Genomic DNA, 19006 nt, shown 5'->3' on the forward strand with positions numbered 1-19006 from the left:
AAACGAAGATAACTAACAGCCATTCCCTCCACACGTGAACCCACCCCAAGTGTGTTGTGATGCTTTGCAGTTCAGATGCTGCTGAAGAATTTAAAATACAGAATTCAGGAGTGGACAGTCGGTGTTCTTTCTTTATTATGGTTAAAGCAAAAAGAGGTGAAATCAATATAAATTATGTCAAAGCAAATAGCAATGCAATAGAGAATTGGTTACATTAGTTGTAAATAATTTTCCTTGTCTTAAAATTAGTGATTTTTCGATGGAAACTGATGATTCCAGCATCAAAAGTACAATTTTCTGTATCCATCTATTTATGCTTGTAGGGAAAGAGCTACTCAGCCATTACACTGTAGTACATGAGCACGTTCTATTTTATACCTTTCTAAATTCAAAAGGAATGCTAGAGAATGGTTCCTTTTTATTCGATGGAGACGTAGAGCACATAAACAGTTTAACTTAAGTTCCTACAATGCAAACATAAAGCAAGATGCCAGAGGTTTCACAGGTGAAGCAGGTAACCAGGTCTCACTGTAAAGCTTGAGTGTTGGGGGGGTCACTGCCATGAACCCCATGTACGCCTGTGGCACTGAAGAGCCGTGAGCATGTTACTGCCTCTTCCCTGTTGAGAGGGCAGGCCAGAGGCCTTCACTGAAGGGTTGACATCGCTTTCTGCAGCAGCTGAACCATTATGGGATAGACAGGTGCAAACTCCTTCTCCTCTCTAGTCCTTACTGACTGAACGTAGGCCTCCAGGGCACCGCTGAAACAAAGAAAAACAGCGTGCTGTAAGTTCAGGTTCCACAACTGAAATGACCCCTCCCCTACGACCCTGTGTTCCCCAGATGATCTTGTGTGTGTCTCTGGAAGAAGTGGGCAAGAAGGGCCCTACAAAGCTCTACATAATTATTTCATGATCTTCCTCTCCTTCCTTGCGTGTTCTGAGGAGCGAACAAGTTAACATTTAAATAAGCAGCAGCAGCGTGTTGCAGATGGCTTGAAATGACAGCTCTGACGCACAGACCCAGGCAGAGTGCTGCACTGGTAACCTTTAGAAACACAAGGAAGAGGCTCCAGCTGCTGCAGCCGCCAAGCACCCCACTTACTTGCAGAGCGAAAGCTGGGGCACCAGGGAGCACCTGAGATGCTGCTGGGTGAGTTCTGAACTGCTGCTGTCCTTGGGGAAGTGCTGTGCTAGCCCACAGCCGGGGTGTGTGTGTGTTGTATGGCTTTGTGGGGTGTTTCTTACACGTTGCCATAGGATGTCACACATAGACCCAGTCCTGTGTGAGCTGCACAAAGACATTTCAAAGCTAAAAGGGGCAACTGTGGTGACGTATGTGTCTGTACATAATTTAACTTATTTTACAACACGGCCACGTCTCAGCCAATGAGTCCAGCAAATGAACAGTGGGGAATGACAGGGTAGCTGTAAAAGAAAGCTGCCTGGGTGAATTGATGCTCCTCCTGTTCTTCGTGTAAGAGCTACAGTGATCTCAGGGTTTCCTTTCAAAACGCTTTATGTTACGTTCCATTGGTGCTATTCACAGCAAGCTTCTGCCATGTAGGAAAACACGGGCACAAGCACAGACCCCCCCACTTTCCAGAGGGGACTAAGATGGCTCCTGGTATGCGGTTGTTCCTCTTGGGTGACAGCTGTGGGGCTAATGGTATGTCATCCCAGACCGTCCCCACCCAACCCAGGCACCATCCCACACAGTAGTGGGTCCCCCACTGTGTGGGGAACCAGGCTGGGGTTTTTGTCTCCTGCATTCCGTTAGGGAAGCTTGGGACGTGCCAGCTGTGACAGGGAGGGCTCTGATGGGTTCTGGGCATGTGGCAGGAACCTACTGGGGAAGGTGTGGTGATGGATTGAGGGAGGGAGGTGGTAAGACACAGCAACTGCAGAAGTACACGTCTGCTGCTGGAGCCCCAGCCAAGGCACCACTGACTTTATGGCTGCTGGTATTTCCAGCAGACAAGCCTCCAGTGAAACATCCCATTCCTGCACAAAGGGGCCAGGGGACCTAAGGCCACGCTCCCTACTGGAGCTGACAGGAGTAGGCATTTAATTAGGCAAGGCTTAAGGAAAGCAGAAACACTAAAGAGTGAGACTCTGCCTATGGTTCACATACATGTAGAGTCACCTGTTGGAGTAAGGTGATGAGAAAGGTGAGGCTGAGAACCCTGTGAGATTCTGCAGCACAGGGAAGCTACAGATGAACCCACTAAGCCTGGCAAACCAGAAGAGATGGTAAGAAGTGGGTCATTGTACACTTTGTTGCCTGTGAGTAGAGCTATTGTTAAACCAGCAAGTGCTTCCTAAACAAAAACTGAACCCTACCGATGTCAGAGCTCTGCTGGGAATTTCCAGCTCATTTAGTAACAAGTGGGAGATGCTCTTGATGCCACGAGCCTGTACTTGGTTTGCTGGAGAGATGAGCCTGAGCTTTGGGTTCAGAGAAGCCAGTGGCAGCGATGACAACCTGGGCCTGGGGCTGCACCTGCTCCTGTCAGCACTTCCATCCCCACCAAAGCCTGGCACCAATCTGTGAGCCTCACAGCCAGAGTGGCACAGGAAAGACACCCCCACCCCCCAAACATACACAGGTCCTGGCCTGTGGCTGCTGGAGTGAAGCCTGCAACTGTGCAACCAAAGAGCCTGAGGCAGCATTTCTGCTGTGCACAGGCTGCAAATGAACTGGCACTGGCATGAGGAGAGGCCCAGGCACGAGGAGCTGCCCACCACAGCTCCTGACGTCCCCGGTGCTGCTCTTCAGCTTCCCTCTTTGCTAGAGCCCAGGGCTAGCTGTTCGAGACCGGGGGTCACGTGAAAGGAGGCTGGATGGGATTACTGGGGAGTTGAGAGGCTTCAGAAGAATAAGGTGACTGAGCATGGAAACTGTCCCTTGTGTCAGCCTGGGTGGACTTGAGAGCACTTCAATTTTGATAACAACTTACTGGGGCGTTACAGCTAAGGGGCTCACACTGGGTACCAACACACTCTGACATTTGTTGCACATCACCAAACAACAAGAGAAAGGTTATCCCATCCCTCCTTAGAGCCAGGGAACGAGTATTTTATCCAGCCAAAATAAAGCTGACTTCCTGCACCTGGCCAGCTCCCTGGAAACCTTCAGCCTGCTCCTCCTGATGGGCCCTGGGGAGCAACACACTTCACTCCCAGCAAAAGCCATCAGCGTGATGGACTACAGGAACATCAGGCACATCCTCAGGGAGAAATAGTGAGACTGGGAGAAAGGGTCAGCAGTAAAGTGAGCTGCTTTTCACATAAACTGGCCTTTAGTGGCAATGAGGGGAAGAGCATGTGGTGAACAGACTAAGCAGCAGGTGGGAGATGCAGGCAGGGAAAGCTCAAGGATCCCATCAAGATGGGGTGGGGAGAATCACAGGCTCACACACTCACAGCCTGGTTTGGGTTGTAAGGTACCTCAAAGCCCATCTAGTCCCAGCCCTCTGCCATGGGCAAGGATACCCTCCCCTAGCCCAGGCTGCCCAAAGCCCCATCCAGTCTGGCCTTGTGGTGTCAGATGTGTCCCACATTTCCACTCAGGTCAGCACTCGAATGCTCTGGCCAGCAGTAATTGTTAGACATGTTCAACATTGATTACCTTCTACAAAGAACAGGCCCTTGTATCAAAAATTCACTTGAGAAATTCCTGTGACAGTTTTCTTACTGTAACTGTCATTCATCTTGCTTCATCTCTCCCCTTCCACTCACCACTGTCCCTGTCTTTTCCTCTATACACTCCCCAAAGTTTGTTGGGCCCAAATAGTTTTCAGAAGTCATCAAAAACTGAAAATAGAAAAAAAAACATATTGACCTGCTTAACTTAGAACGCTCTGACACCTCTTGGTGAAGTTGTGGGTTGGCATCATTATCCAGATGGTAACATTGCTATCCCTTTCTGACTTCATCTCCCTGCTTTGAAAAAGCCCTTGAAATAAGATGACAGATAACCAGATCCCTTTAGATGAAAAGGAGAAGCTTTACCTAAAAGCAGCATCCAAAACCACTCAATATGCGCCCTTGATAATCCTTAGCCAGACTCTTATTCCATTCAGATCAAACAAGAGGGAATGAGATTTGGGCTGCACTAAGTGCCAAACACCAGCGTTACAGTCCTGCTGTCACACCTTCCAGCCGCTTTTATCTTCTTTTCTTTCTCTCCTGCCTCAAAAGAACCTGATTTAACTGGCAAATCCACCTCCATCAGTGAAAGCCACTGTTCTCATACAACTCAAAAAGCAGCTACACAGAACTTGACAATTGTTTGGTGGCCTCAGAACTGCCCAGACCTTTCTCCTTCCTAGCAGAAACCAGGAGCCGATGGAAGTTGTTCTTTGTCAGTCACCTTCTGCTGTGCTTGCTCTTCCACTGTGGCTTTGTGTTGTTACAAAAAGACAGAGTCAAACTTCATCAACATGACCAATCCAGAAGCATCTTAACTAACTCTCTTTTCCACTCAAAAAACAACCAGTAATTACTACTCCATCTATACTCTAAGGTGTATTCTCAGGCAATTTTCTAAACCAGACCTTGTACAGCTTTACATTAAGCGACGAGAACAAAAGCTTTCCCAGGAAGACTAAATGCATTCCCTGTTTTCCCATGCCCTGTGCTTGCATCGCCACTAACACCATTTAATCGTTCTAAAGCTCAACATCAGAATGCAATTCACAGCCAAGCACTACCTGCAACGCTGGAACAGAAGCCTGGCTCTTCCCAGCCAGTGAGAGTGTCGCTCATGGTGCAGTCCATGACAGAGGGGTGGTGAGCACCAGCCTCTCACCAAATGTAACATTTATGTCAGCCTGCAACCAGTGAAGGTCATTTTGCAAAGGCCACGTCTCCCATTGGTGGGGATTTCACCCTAATCCTGCTGGGAACAGCAGTGTCAGGAGAATGAACAAATCATGGAGAAACACCGACCACTGAACAGAGGACACGGGCATCTCCAGAGCAGAACCGGCCTGGGGAACTACTCTGCCCCCAGCCAGGAGCTGAGCACCGCAGCCTCACTTGGGGTGGGGGGAAAGGGGAAGGGGAAAAGGAACAAAACCAAAGGCCAACTTCGTGGGTTGGGATAAGGACAGTTCACTGGGACAGCAGAGAGAAACTGGTGCTACATGATGCAGTTCCTCAACAAGCCTCAAAACTCCGGCCGTACAGCTCAGAGCCGGACCAAAGCTGGACCGTCCCCAAAAACTGCATGTCCTGGGGCCATGCACTCCTCTCCCCACCAGCTCCCTTTATGCTGAGCAGGGGATAATGGGTATGGAATACCCTTTTTGGCCAGTTTGGGTCACTTGTCACAGCTGTGCCCCCTCCCAGCTCCCTGGGCACCCCCACCTTCCCACTAGTGGGGCAATATGAACAACTGAGAAGTCTTTGACTGTTTGGCAACACCTAAAACCATCAGGGTGCTGCTATCAGCACTGCTCTCACCCTGACTCCCAAACACCATTACACCAACTGCTACAAAGAACATCAGCTCTGTACTAGCCAAAACCAGGACACACACCCACACAGCAGAGCAGCAGCCTGCCTCCCGCCTCGGCGGGTGTGCGAAGGCAGCTGGAGGGGCCTCACACTGAGGGAGAGGAAGAAAAGCTGCTGCAGCTGGTGAAGGCTGGGAGCCAAGTGGCAGCTGCAGCCACCTGGAGCTCCACATCTTACCTGGTGACCATGGAACAGCTCATCATCCCGGTCAAGCTCTGACCAGCTCAGGAAATGCCCCTCTGCGTTGCTGCCCATGGTAAGGACACATCGGTGACAGGCCAGGAAGGCTGTCCCTCCCATCAGGAACAGCATCCCTGGCAAGGAAAGGTCCAGGAAGCACAATGGCAGAAATAAATTCGGGGAGAAAGGATGTTTGGAGTCCAGAGGAGAACACTGAGGTGGCTTCAGAGTGTGAGGGAAGCACGGGCTGGGAGAGGTAACCAGAACCACCAATGGCCACACAGCAGATGTGGTTTCACAAGTGCATTTGAGATGGGAATTTTGTTTCTCTGAAGACAGTGACCACTTGGGTGGGACCTAAGGGTGGGATGTCAGGACTGCAACATGCAGAAATACAGACAGTACAGAAGCTGCTTACAGCAAAGCAAGATGGTTGTGGCTGGCAACAGCCAGATTTCAGCTCAGGCTGAGCTGGGCAATTTGTAACAACGCGCTTCACAGAATCACAGACTGGTTTGGGTTGGAAGGGACCTCAAAAATGAGGTAGTTCAACCCCCCGTCATGGGAAGGGACACCCTCCACTAGACCAGGTTGTCCCAAAGCCCATCCAACCTGGCCTTGAATACTGCCAGTTCACACTGAAGGAGCAGCCACAGTTTCTCTGGGAAACCTGTGCCAGGGCCTCACCACCCTCACAGGGAAGAATTTCTTCCTAATGTCTAATCTAAATCTCCCCTCTTTTAAAGCCATCCCCCCATGTCCTCCCACTTCACACCCTTCCAAACAGCCCCTCTCCAGCTTTCCTGTAGGCCCTTTAGGTACTGAAAGGCCAGAAGAAGGTCTGCCTGGAGTCTTCCCTTCTCTAGACTTAACAACCTTGACTCTTTCAACCCGTCTTCACTGAAGTTGATGAGATGCCTACATGAGCATACCTCATTTGGGGAGATAAACTAGTCTGGTAGCTTTGCTAGCACTTGAAATGCAGATTTTACGATGGCATTTTTGTAAGCTCTACCAATCCTAGCTCTGATGAGCTTTTCTAAACTATGCTGGCAGCACAGAATTCAATTCAGCTGCACCAGTATACCATTAAAATCAAGTCTTAAAAGAAGGTAAGGCTTGTTCCTGTAGAGGACACTGTAAAAACACTAGTGCAAAAGTAGTAATGGAAAAATAAACGGCATCATGGGTGAAAGCAGTATCATCAAGTCTCCAGCACAGAAGAGATCACAGCTGTTGTCATATAAAAAGATGTAATTTATAGTTCTATTACCGATGTTTAAGAAGATGGAAGAAACCCTGTTTATGTAATATACAAAAACATACTCTTGAAGGGATTAGACTAAATAATGCCCTAAATTCAGCATCTTCCAGTCTAATAAAGGACATAAAACCTGTTCGGCAATCTGTTTCTATTTTAAAAGACAAGCCATGGTATACATTACAAATACTGTTTGTAAAAGAGAGCTATGGAAAGAGGGTTGGTGGGATGTTCTGCATATATTAATGCTTCATTAAAAATGCCATAAGAAGCAAGGGAAAAAAAAAAACCCTAAGTTTAAGATGCCCTCCCACATAAGGAAAAGGATTTTAAAGCACTTATTAAATTACTTCACTCGCTTGAGCAAAAACATGAGCTTTCTTGGAAATCAGGACAAGCTGATTATATAAGACCCAGATAGTTATTTTTTTAAATGTTATTTCAACCCATGAAGATTTGTATCTACAGTTAACAGGGGGGAAGAAAAATGCGTGTGATTTGGGCTGTGGTTCTTAAAGGGCTCTTAATGCGTATCATTTAGAATTACTCTAATTAATTAGTTAATTTTATATGGAATTGTGAATACTAGCGCTACCCTCCTGGGCTCTGGCTGGGTGAAATGGAGCCCGATTTAACCTGTAAGCTTTGGAGGCAGCAGGGATGGTCCTTCTGGTCCCTGGTGGGGTAGCGCCCTGTGCCTTCTGCTCCTGAGCAATCCGCAGGGCAGCTGGAGGACAGGACAGCAGGGCCCAGGCTTTCTTCTGTGCTTTGTCCAAAATCTGTTTGCTCTGCAAGCTTCAGGGCAGAGGAAAATGACAAACGTGCTGTGTAAGAGCACGTCTGTCTGACACCAGATCTTTTCAGCTGAGCACGATAAAAGTTACTGTAAAACCCAACAGTAAAACCTCCATCAGCATCATCTGTAGGACAACAGATCAGCAAGAGACACCTCTGGTTTCCTACAGATTGCATGATAAAGACATCAAAGGAGCCGGGTGGTGACAGACAAGCAGAGCTGACACTGAGGGGTTTTATGAATGGGCTGGTGCTGACCAGGGGAGTGTTGGGAGCCTGGCAGCCAGCGCCCTGCAGCCCTGGGGCCGCGCTGTGTGACTGCCGCATGCTCGGCTGAAGGGAGCGGAGCAGTGACCCTGATCTGCTGCCAGCGGCAAGGCTGTCACGCTGCTGCGCCCTGAGACTGAGCCTAACGCACAGATGGGGCTTTCGTGGTGGTCCCCAAGCTGGCATTTGTCCCTGTCCCCTGGCAGGCAGAGGTCAGCCCCTCTCTATGGCTCAGGAAATAAGCTCGTTAAGAAAATGAACTCTTCACTGGGCCTGGCTCTGCTCCCGCAACAGTGAGCTGGAGGAAGGGGAGTTTCCCCACGTTCAACTGGTTAAGATACGAATCCAGCCCTTGGGTGGATGAACCATCCTTCAGGCTCCTCAAATCCTGACAGGTCTAACAAGAAGGTTTCTTTTATGGAAGGAAGGTTGTGTTTTCAAACTTAATTCAGAATAAGAATTCCCTGCTCGGGGAGAAGCCTGCAGCAGGGTCATCTCACCTACCTTTAAATGCCTGCAGGCAGCCGTCTGCCCCAGAGAGCTCCTGTGTCCCAGCCCACGCTCCCTTCGCTGAGCAGAGAAAATGGAGCTTTCAGGACACAAGGCAACTGACCTATTTTAGGTACCTACTTCAGGATGAGAAGAATCAGCCCCAGCAGCGCCTGTTTCTCCCTGTTGACCATAAAGGGGGTCTGGCAGATACACCTCTGCCCAGGTAAACCCCACCCTTTGCACTGAAAGAAATGCTCAAACCCATGCTCCAATCCATAACAGTAACACCATGCTGCATAAGAAGCATTTAGGATCTACAGAACGGAAGAAGCACTGCAATTAGCTTTAATATGAAGCTGTAAGGATTCTGATAACACCAATAAATTAATATCTGAGCAGCGGGTCCCTAGAGTAATTGCACAGTCATTACAAAGGGAAGCTGCAGAAAATTACCGTTTGCAAAGCTGCAGCAAACGTAAAGATAATTTCTTGATGTGGGGATCTGAAGGCTCAAAACATCCAAGGCTCAATTAGCACAGCCCAACAACTACGGGCGGACCAAGCTGGAAGAGGGTGGCTGATAAAAGACCGCAGACAAATGAGCAAGAAGCCTGTAGTTCAGCTTAGGTTCATGAGACATGTGAAGAGCTGGCTCAGAAATCTTCCTGCAGAGTATTAAAGAACTGCTGAGTGAAACGGTCACATCAGCAGGTGACGTTTGCTTGCCTGCCTTACGTATGGATACCCGGCCCATGGAGAAATGACAAACAGGCATGAGAGGAGATGGCAAAAAGGTGAGTGCCTGCAGCAGTGCCCACAGAGGTTACTGGTGTGGCAAAGGAGAACCACCTCCTTCACCCCCGGCACTCGGCGCTGGTCAGCTGGCCTGGCTGGACAGTGCTACACCACCTGAGGGAAGAGTCTGCCCGACAAATCCAGTGCAGCTGCTGCACGCCGCTCAGCAAAGCCGCAAGCAGTGGGCCTGGGGATGGATGGAGAAGCAGTCAAGCGTGGGCAGTGACAAACACCCTTGCTCTGGTGTACCCAGAGTAGGGAACAGCCACAGGAATGCCAACAGAGGCCTTTGGGAAGGGCAGATCTTCTAAGCTGCCCTCGTCATGCCTTGGGAAGATGGATGTCTGAGCAATGTCCAAGCACAGTGCAAAGCAAAAGGACCACAGTCTCAATGTAAAATGCTCAAGTGATCACAATAGATTACAAAGTCAAAATATTTTAACTGGTATCTCATGCAAAATGAATACAGGATTCAATGGAAGGACTGAAACAGAAACTTTAAGTATTCCAGATACGCTACTTGGTCTAATGGTCTCTGCCTGAAAGCCTTGTCCCAAGGCTTGTCCCTTAATTCCTCCATTGTCAGAGCAATTTATCACTGTCTGAACATGACCACCAGCAAGCTCGTTAACTGGATCAGTCTGGATGAAACTTAATTACAAGCAAAGACAAAAATGTGTTGTAGTTTAAGGATGGCATTTTCAAATTTGTGTACAAGGCCTGAAGAGAACAAAATCCCATCGGTCCTCAAATGATTTGCATTCCTGGCTTTCCCTAGTGTATCTGAAATTCAACATTGTCAGTTTTGCCATTACTATCAGGACAGAAATGACAATCAAAATATTCAAAACTAAGTTCCACATACAGCTGTATCAGTCCTGTGCCAACTATCCAATCCCCTGTAATTCAAGGTGTCATGGCTTGAGGTGCAAGAGCACGTACCACACCTAGAGTAGCAACATGTATAAGTTTAAAAAACCCAAACTCCTTTAACATACATATAAAGAGACACAGTTTGCATTTTAATGTTTTGGAAATAAATCCTCCTGACATCTACTGGTAATCAACTCGTATGTTCTTAATTGGCCCAAGCACTACCCAGGACTGGATGGTGCTATCAGCTCCAAGAACTGTAAATATTTATAGCAGACTCCTCTTGGCTGCTTTGTAAGTGTGGATGGATAATGGTCGATTTTCTCACACACAACCACTGCTGGCTGGAAAGTCAGCTTTTATGATTTCAGCAAAAGCTGGCAGCATCCACGTGAAGAAGTTCAAGGGCAGAGTTGGCTTCCAAGTTTACATGACAACCTCTTCCCTGCCACTGGATTGGGTGACACCGAGGTCAGGCCAGGACACTGAGAGGATGGCTGGGAATACTTGGGGTGTTAGGAGCCAAATGATCATCTGAGCTGTGAATCCTGATGATCCTCAGGCTGGCTCTGTCATGTTCTTACAACACATCTGTTCTCTCAAGCATAGTTTAAAATCTGCTTGTTTTCAAAAACAAGACTCGTGACTTTTCCTAACATTTAAGATGCAAAATAGTATTTAGCTATGAAGTCATCTACCCTAGGAAGATTTTTAAAATTGTATGTTGTTATCACTTCCTAAAGACCCTGGGCTGATTTCCTGGAGAAGCACATTACAGGGGTGTAACAAGGGTCTTCTGTTTTTAAATTCCTACCTACATTTTCACTGTGCAAGCTTCCAAAGTTTCTCTTTCCTGATACACAAGACAGGATGGCTGCAGCCTTGACTTTCCAACACTTGAGAAAGGCAGTTTTGCTAGAGCACAGTATTAACTTAAACCATCACTGTGCATGGTTTCCTCCTTCTGCTCCTTCCAAAAGCACTGGAGGGTTTGGGTACAGGGTGAAGAGGAGTGCTTACCTCATACATCCTCCCATTTTGCAACTCATCCCATGAGTGGAGGGAGGGTAATGGTATTTATAATACATTTTCTAAAGCTATAGCATTTTTTTCTATTTTTTTTTTTACTTTTAAAGACCAATCCTGGTGTGCAGAAAAGTTAGGGCTCTGTTACCATACGTGTAGAGAAGGAATAAGCAGGATTTTTACCGTATGAGGGCAAGTCTGTCCTTTTCAGATGGATGGTCATCGAGCCACTGGGAGTAGCGGGCAATGGACCACTCAGCCCTCTGATACAGAGAAACACAAACACACACCAATTACACATAAACATGAAAAAGGAAACACCCACACCTATTTCAGAATCAAAGGTGGCATAGGAGAAGGCCACAGGAGGTTCTCTTAACACTGCCGTGGTGCAGAATGAGTTAAGGAACTAGACAATTAACAGAAATAGCCCAATACAATAGTTGGGAGCTCAGAGGTGATCTCCTCCATCAGCTGTTTGCCCAGTTCCTATAGAAGTTTGAATATAGGTTTCCTGCATCTTACATGAGTAGGATCCAGGCAATTTGCAGTCTGGGATAAGACCTGCAATTTCTTTTACAAGCTGACATCGAGAGCCTACTTTAAATCAGGTTATCATCTTCCTGCTCTTAATAAAGATATGAACTCAATGACTAGAACACCTTTGCCACAAGAAAAACAAAACCCAACAAATCATACAAAGTATGAGCTTGAATACTTTTAACCTAAAATAAATAGGGCAAACTATAATGTTCATTTCTCCTCAGGTCATCTGAAAAGGAAAGATAGGTTGATCTTATTACCTGGAAGGGTGATTTTAATTCTGGTGGTGCTCTTGTAAATAAGAACTGAAGAATAATGCTGAATGGAATAACCTCTCCCAGAGCTGGGCTGCTGGCAATATGCTCACTGGTCTGGAACAGCAGTGGTCTGGAAAAATGTAATGATACACTTGTGAAAGGAAGAAAAAGCTGATCTTATGCATTAGAAAAATGCCTATATGGTGGCAATATTGTTTTACAATAGAATCAGCTGATGTTTTTCCACTAGTCTGCATCTTAGGTTTTCAACACGGGTTCAGTTCATAAAAATTACAGAAGTTGCCTATTGTAATTAAACAACACAGGACTGTAAATTTTGTATTTCAGTGAAAATACTTCAGGTAACTGTAGAACTCCCTGTCATACTGAAGTTGCACTGAAAGCAACACAAAAAAGTACAATTTGGCCAACATTTGCATGACAAAGATTGTTAAATCACAGTTATACTCCGCATAAAATTTAAAAGAACTTTAATCTATTTCTAATTTGCAGGTGGGTGTTGCCAAAAAAGCTCTCAATTCAATCACAACTAACACAAGGTAATATATCAGTTCTGAAGTAGAGTTTGGTCCTACTGCCAGATGCCAGTTCCTGCCACGGGAACTCACCTGAATGACCTCAGCTGTCTGTAAGACTTTCCTAGGTCAGAGACTCGCCGACACAGCGGTGCTACCGCTAACTCCATCTATTAAAAACAAACATTTTAATTTGAATTAGGTTGTCCCAAAAAAAAAACCCCAAACCCTACCTAGTGTTGAAGTAGCCTGTTTTTAAGCAGTAGCGTAAACTTGTGGACCAAGTCACTGACGGTGGAATTTGAGACAAAGGTGGTTTGACCCCGACTGGAGGTCAGATGCCCACCAAGGCTGCTCTATCACTCTCCTTTTCAGCTGGACAGGGGAGAAAATATATATTGAGAGGCACAAGGGTCGAGATAAGGACAGGGAGAGATCATTCTGCAATCAGTGTCACGGGCAAAACAGACTCAACACAGAATAAAGGAAAGAAAACTCTCTAATTTATTACACTACTGCACACCCAGTGACACCAGAGTCAGGTTAATGAGAAGTGTGACCAGATCTTAAAGCATGTACTTTCACCCCTCCCTTCTTAGCAGACTTCCTTTTAGTCATAATTTTGCTCCCTTCTTCCCCTCCATTGTGGCACAGGGAGGGGCAGGGACTGGGGGAATGGGGGTTTCAGTCAGTTCCTCAGAGTTATTTTCCTTCTTAGCACTGGGAGTGGGGGGGGTGAGGGGGGTGCATTCCTCACATCCTTCCCCTGCTCCAGCATGGGCTCCCACCCATGGGAGACAGTCCTCTACAAACTTCTCCAACATGAGTCCTTTTCCACGTGGCTTCAGCTCTTCACCAGCTGCCCCAGCGTGGGTCACTGCTATGGGGTGCAGTCACAAATCATAGAATGTCTCTCAGCCTCTCAGGCCCAGACTGCTCCAGCATGGTCCCTGACAGAGTCACAAGCCTCGCCCCCGCAAACCTGCTCCAGCATGGCTCTCTCTCTCATCTCTGTCTCTGACTCTCCACGGGCTGCAAATGCTGGCAGAAGCTTGCTCCAATGGGGGTCACAGTGTCTCCTCTATGTCTCCACCTGCTCCAGCGTGGGGCCTATCCAAGGGCTGCAGGTGAGGTCTCTGCTTCCCATCCTCTTCCATGGGCTGCTGGGGCACACTTGCTCCACCATGGTCTTCTCCACTGGTTGCAGGGGTTTCTTCCTCTTCAGTGCCTGGTGCGCCTTACTTCCTGCCTTCTTTACTGACCTGGGTGTCTGCACAGTTTCTTACATCTTCTTGCTCCCTTCTCTGGTGCCAAAAAGTGGCTGATTGTGGGTTTTTTTCCTCTTAAATGTGATTCCCAGAGGCACTGTGGCCATTGCTGATGGGCTCCGCCTTGGTCAGTGGCGGGTCCAGCCTTGAGCTGGTGTTTGCTCTGATGGGCCTGCAGAGAGCTTCTGGCTGCTTCTTGCAGAAGCCACCCCTGCAGCCCCCCCTTTTCACCAGAACCCTGCCACATAAAACTGCAACAGACAGGAAGCCATCCTCTCCTTTCATACTGCACTGCTCAAGCCAAGCTTTTGCCTTATTCTCAGCAGCAGCAGCAAGCACCAAATGAGAAACGATAGGGATAGTCCATGGTTAGGAACAGAAGGCGTCTCCTGAGCTTTCTGAGACGGAAACTTTGTTTCTGGCAGCAGGTTTACTTTTTTGGTGATGAATTTCCTGATGAAGAGCTTATGTCAATACCCCAAAAATCTTGACCATAGGCTGGGAAGAAAGCAAATCCACAGCAGGGCTTCACAAACCACTCCTAAAGCACTACAAATGCATACCTGTTTCAGGTGAGCAACCTTTCCTTTGGCAAAGATCAAGGTTAAAGGGATTCCTTTTTGAACTCTTGGCTCCAAATTCTGGGGCACAAAACCTACACAGGTTAGATAGGAGGCAGCTGAGACCTACTGCCACAGGACATATGGAATCCCAGGGAAAAGAGCATCAGTAAGAGCATTATTTTCATACTTGTTCTCACACTGTTCAGTCTCTAGTTGAAGCAGCCATCTTTAGAAACAATTGTTAAACACTTTCTGGGGTTTAAGCACTGAAGCTAACCTTTCTTTTCAAACAAGAGTCAGGTTCCACTTGGGTTTTTGCATCATTCATGTGAGACTTCAGTTCTGTCACAGATTCTTCATTAACTGTGAGGGACACAGATGTGAGGAAACCCTATTCCACTTCCAGATCCCAGGCTGAACATGAACATCACATGGCAGGATTTCAGGTAATATGCACACTACTACAAATACCACCACACAAAACACCACCCATCGGTAAAGTAATAGCTTAAGTCTTTAATTTCCGCATTCCTGAAGTGTCTGTCAACAGAGGGACACAAGCTTTATTCTCCATGTATGTTTTTAAAATTCCCAAGTTGAAAGAGTATTCAGACTTTGATTTCCTCATAATGCACAATTAAACTAAGTTTCAAAGGACAAGAGCTAAAATGAGTAACGAGCAAAACCACCACACAGTAAGCTTCCCGTTTAGTTAACACTGCTGAATGAGTTCCAAAGCATTTCTGATAAGGCTCTTTGCAGTGTAGCTTTTAATACTATTGTTCTTTCCAGCTGTAGCATTTCCTCAGACAGAGCTGTCTGCCATATCACTGGGCTTCACCAAGAGCACAAAACTATACTGGGGTTCCAACAGAAACATGAAAGATGGTGTTGTGAACTATGATGCTGTAGTTCATCTACAACCAGAAGAAATCAAATTAGCAATTAATGCAAATCAAGGCCATACACTTCAGGCACCCATCTTAAAAAGCAGGGGGGAGGATGGGAGTCATCTCACCATCTCAACATCTACAGGTTCCCTTCATACTCAGTGGTGAGAGACAGCCACACCAGGGATGTGGTGCGTCTTTTCCTGAGGCAAACATCTAAAATATGTCAGGTGGGTCATGTTGTAGGAGTATCCATCCAGATGACAATGCTGGGAAATATAAAGGGCCTAATCCTGGCACCTACACTTTGTCTACTGGCAAGGAGAGGATGCCACCTCTGAAAGGTGAGAGGGAAAGCTCCACAGAACTAGCCTACAGCAGGTAGTGCAAAGCCACTCCCTGAGCCTAGAATCTTTGGAGTACATCAAGCACTTCAAGGCCACGTGAAATCTGCATTTTATGTTAAGCCAAAACTTGCAGCAGCAGATAGTGAATAAAAGTGCAGAAAGCAGGAATAAGGGTCTTTGTTACCCGCTTTCAGATGGATGCTCCTCCCCTGGGTAACAGCCTGGCCCCCTCCTGCCTGCTGCCTTGGGCCCAAATCTTCTAGCCAAGGCTATGCAGTGGGCCTTTTTCTCCAGTTGGGTGGGGTCCTTGCCCCGTCTCCCATGTCTTTTGCAGCCTGCAAGCTAGGACAGCTCTCCTGCATGCGGGTGCAAAGGGTACCTGTCTCTTAGGCTGGAGAGCAGGTACAACCCTGCTCTGCTGTTCCTGAGCAAACAAAGACAGTGCAAAAGGCAGGCGGTGGGAAGCCCATGTCCCCACCCCTGAGGAGGAGCTGTCAGTTGCTGTGCCCTGTGCTGAACTGGTTGGCATCAGGGAGCAGGGCTGAGTGCATGCTCCCTGGGGGGTTCCGCAGGGAGGTGCTCCAACTCCAAAATGTGATGAAGCTTACAACAAGTAAGCATGTTGTTCCCCCAGGTCCCCCAGGACATTTCTGAATGCATACGGGAGCCAAGAGGCCCATCTACTGCACAGGATCAGGAGCAAACAGCCAAAAAGAAGAGCTAATTAAGTAGGCTTTGCTGCATCGTGATAGAAGACCCCAACAGAGCCTGAAAAACAACCGGGACTGAGTCTCAGATTTCTCCAGAGCTGCTTTTTGGGCATCAGTATTGGCTAGGGGCAGCTGGAAGTAACTGATACCCTGCAGGAACTGGTGTCCCAACTCTGGTGGGAGCCATCAGCTCCTATCTGTGAAGAACCAGGGAGAAGATAATTCTTTTAGTTGCTTTAGAGAATTTGTAACAGGCAACAAACTGCCAGTCTGACTTGTGGAAATAGAGATGCATAGATCAAACCGTATTCAAGAGGGGAAAGAAATCCCAGCATAGCAAAATATAGTTTTGCTTAATAAGTTTTAAATTATTGTTTCACTCCTGAAACATAATACGGTGTAATGAGATCTGAAGTGAAACTTCCTACATCTTAACCAATTCCTGAATAAAAGAAATTTAAATTATTCCTGTTGAACATACTTGGCAGTTTCCATAAATCAACATTTTTAGTCTTAAGTACTAAAGAATAAAATTTACTTTGGAAAATTCTGTTCCTTCATCTTCAACCTTTATTCACTGTAGGAAATTATTAGTATTGCTAGAACTAGATAGATTTAATGGCAGCAGATGGTTGATTCGTGAAGTACTAGTTGCCAAAGAAAAAAATTGTTTTTAAGCTTTGCAGCATACTATACCATCTCAACTTGACTCATGAAGAGTGGGAATGAGTGAAAACTAATGTGGTAAAAATGTACATAAACCACAGAAATTTATGGGTTTTTTAAATTCACAACACTAATCTGCTACGTGTTCTAACCCAGGCTCTCCAAGAAAAATATATTTCGCATAACTAAGATTGTTTTCTTCACTTGAAATTTAGCTGTTTGTCTCAGTCCAACGATGTAGTGAGATGCTGAAGCATCTTCCTGCTGTTCCATTCGCTTCTGCAGGCCTGCTGTGTGGGGTTTTGTGTCCCACCAAGCATCGTGCCAGCCGGCACCGCTGGCGCAGGAACGTGTGCTGGAGAGGGATCATTCGGCTGGGAACAGCTGCTGGTTTTAAGGTGCTGGAATTGGGCAGAGGATACATCACTTCTCGGTTTTGCTACCTGTCATCACCTGAAGCTGCATCAACTGTTGATTCATGCAGCATGTTTGTACTGCAGCAGGTTTTGCTATGACATACAGCTGTAGTTTCCAACCCATTCTGGTGAGCTTTTGCAGGTCGGGTGATGTTTGTGGCTGTCTGCAAGCCAGTATTTGTATCATGTGTGCAAGGTCTGCCATACAGCCGTGTCCTACGGGCTTTCCATGTGTACAGGTGAGTAGATTTTTGTTGTTTCTTTTCCAAATTTCTCTCCCAGAATTGTGTACTTGAAACTTCAGGTGTCCAGGTTAAATTGAGGTGTCCAAGGAGTAATCTGCAACCACAGAGGCTCAATCCACTAATCTGAGATTACCATTAACTCAGGATCCAAGAGAAGCGGTAGAAAGTGACACGCTGCAGAAAAGGAAGGGACAGCTGGAACAGAAGAAGGCCTAATGATTCTGCTTCCTTCCTTTGAACTTTGTTCAAAGCCCATTGCTCTTCCATGATTTATTCATGTTATTTTGATATGCTCCGCAGAACACAGGGGCCCAACATACGCTTCTTCTCAATGGTCCTTGTTCTCTAAACCCAAAAAGCTGTATTATCTTTTCTTCTCATATGACCCTGACTTAGCCCATGGCTAGATGGTCAATTATCTGTTGAACTATTCACTGGCTAGCCATATTGTAAAAAATACATCACATGGCTGGTTTCTCTAATTGGATTATGTTTAGCAACCCAAGGGTGAAGTTAATACTCAGTCTAGGTACAGATAATGCACATATATTGAAGAGCGCTCTGAAAAACCCCACAGCGAAGTTACTGTTTAGTGCCTATTGTGGTACTTTCAAGATCTCTCATTACTAAACAGCTGTTTTTTCAGTTGGAAAATCTTAACATTAAATTTTTAGCAATTACATTTCCTCTTGGCCAAGACGAATTCCAAGTTTTTAAATGTTAACTCAAAATACTTTTTTCAAGCCATTCACTGAGAGAAAATGCTTTAACAAGCAAGGGAGCAGAAGAACTCTGAACTATTATATGAAAGAAGCTGGCCTTGGAGGGATGTGGAATTTGATTTCTCCCTCATGCAGCAATTCCAAAACGGCTGCTGTTTAAGTAAAACCTTCAGCTGTAATACCTCCAAAATATCACACATCAGAAAATAATTTCCTCCTTCCAGTAAGACAGTTAGCATTAAACATTAAGCACATTTTTTTTTTCCCTGTGCTTATGACTACAACTGTGATTACAGCATTCTGCTTCTCTCACTTCTCCGTAAGAACCTAGAAAGGAATTTTTTTAGGAAAAAAGATAAGGAACCATTTTTACAGTTGTATCCCTATGTTTGATCATATAAGAAAATCTGTCTATGTTTTAAAAAATCCAAATACCTAATATTCCTGCTTTTTTAATGTCACATATTGAATCAGGAAAAGAGATTCTGATCATAGGCTAACCAGCAGGGAGAAACATTTCTTCTGCACTGGAACTGTCAAACTTCTACAGTAAAAGCACTTGAAGAGTTGCCTGCAGTGTTAACTCTGCCCCATCAAAACTCTTTGAACACAGCACTGAACAAGGCCAAAAAC

General features: G+C 46.2%; 1 protein-coding gene across 1 annotated transcript in view; it reads right to left on the minus strand.

Moving 5' to 3' along the window:
• Window positions 1-109: 109 nt before the first annotated feature.
• The window catches only part of COG5 (component of oligomeric golgi complex 5), a gene marked incomplete at its 5' end in the record, with an annotated part of 188219 nt that continues 169322 nt past the window's right edge, over window positions 110-19006 (minus strand). The window contains 4 exons of the mRNA XM_084271916.1: window positions 110-760; window positions 11394-11473; window positions 12014-12140; window positions 12640-12716. Coding sequence (XP_084128042.1) covers window positions 646-760; window positions 11394-11473; window positions 12014-12140; window positions 12640-12716 — 399 coding nt within the window. The 3' untranslated portion in view covers window positions 110-645. The remainder of the gene's footprint in view (window positions 761-11393; window positions 11474-12013; window positions 12141-12639; window positions 12717-19006) is intronic.

This window comes from Gallinula chloropus (genome assembly GCF_964237585.1).
Source record: "Gallinula chloropus genome assembly, chromosome: 1".
NCBI classification, from domain to species: Eukaryota; Metazoa; Chordata; class Aves; order Gruiformes; family Rallidae; genus Gallinula; species Gallinula chloropus.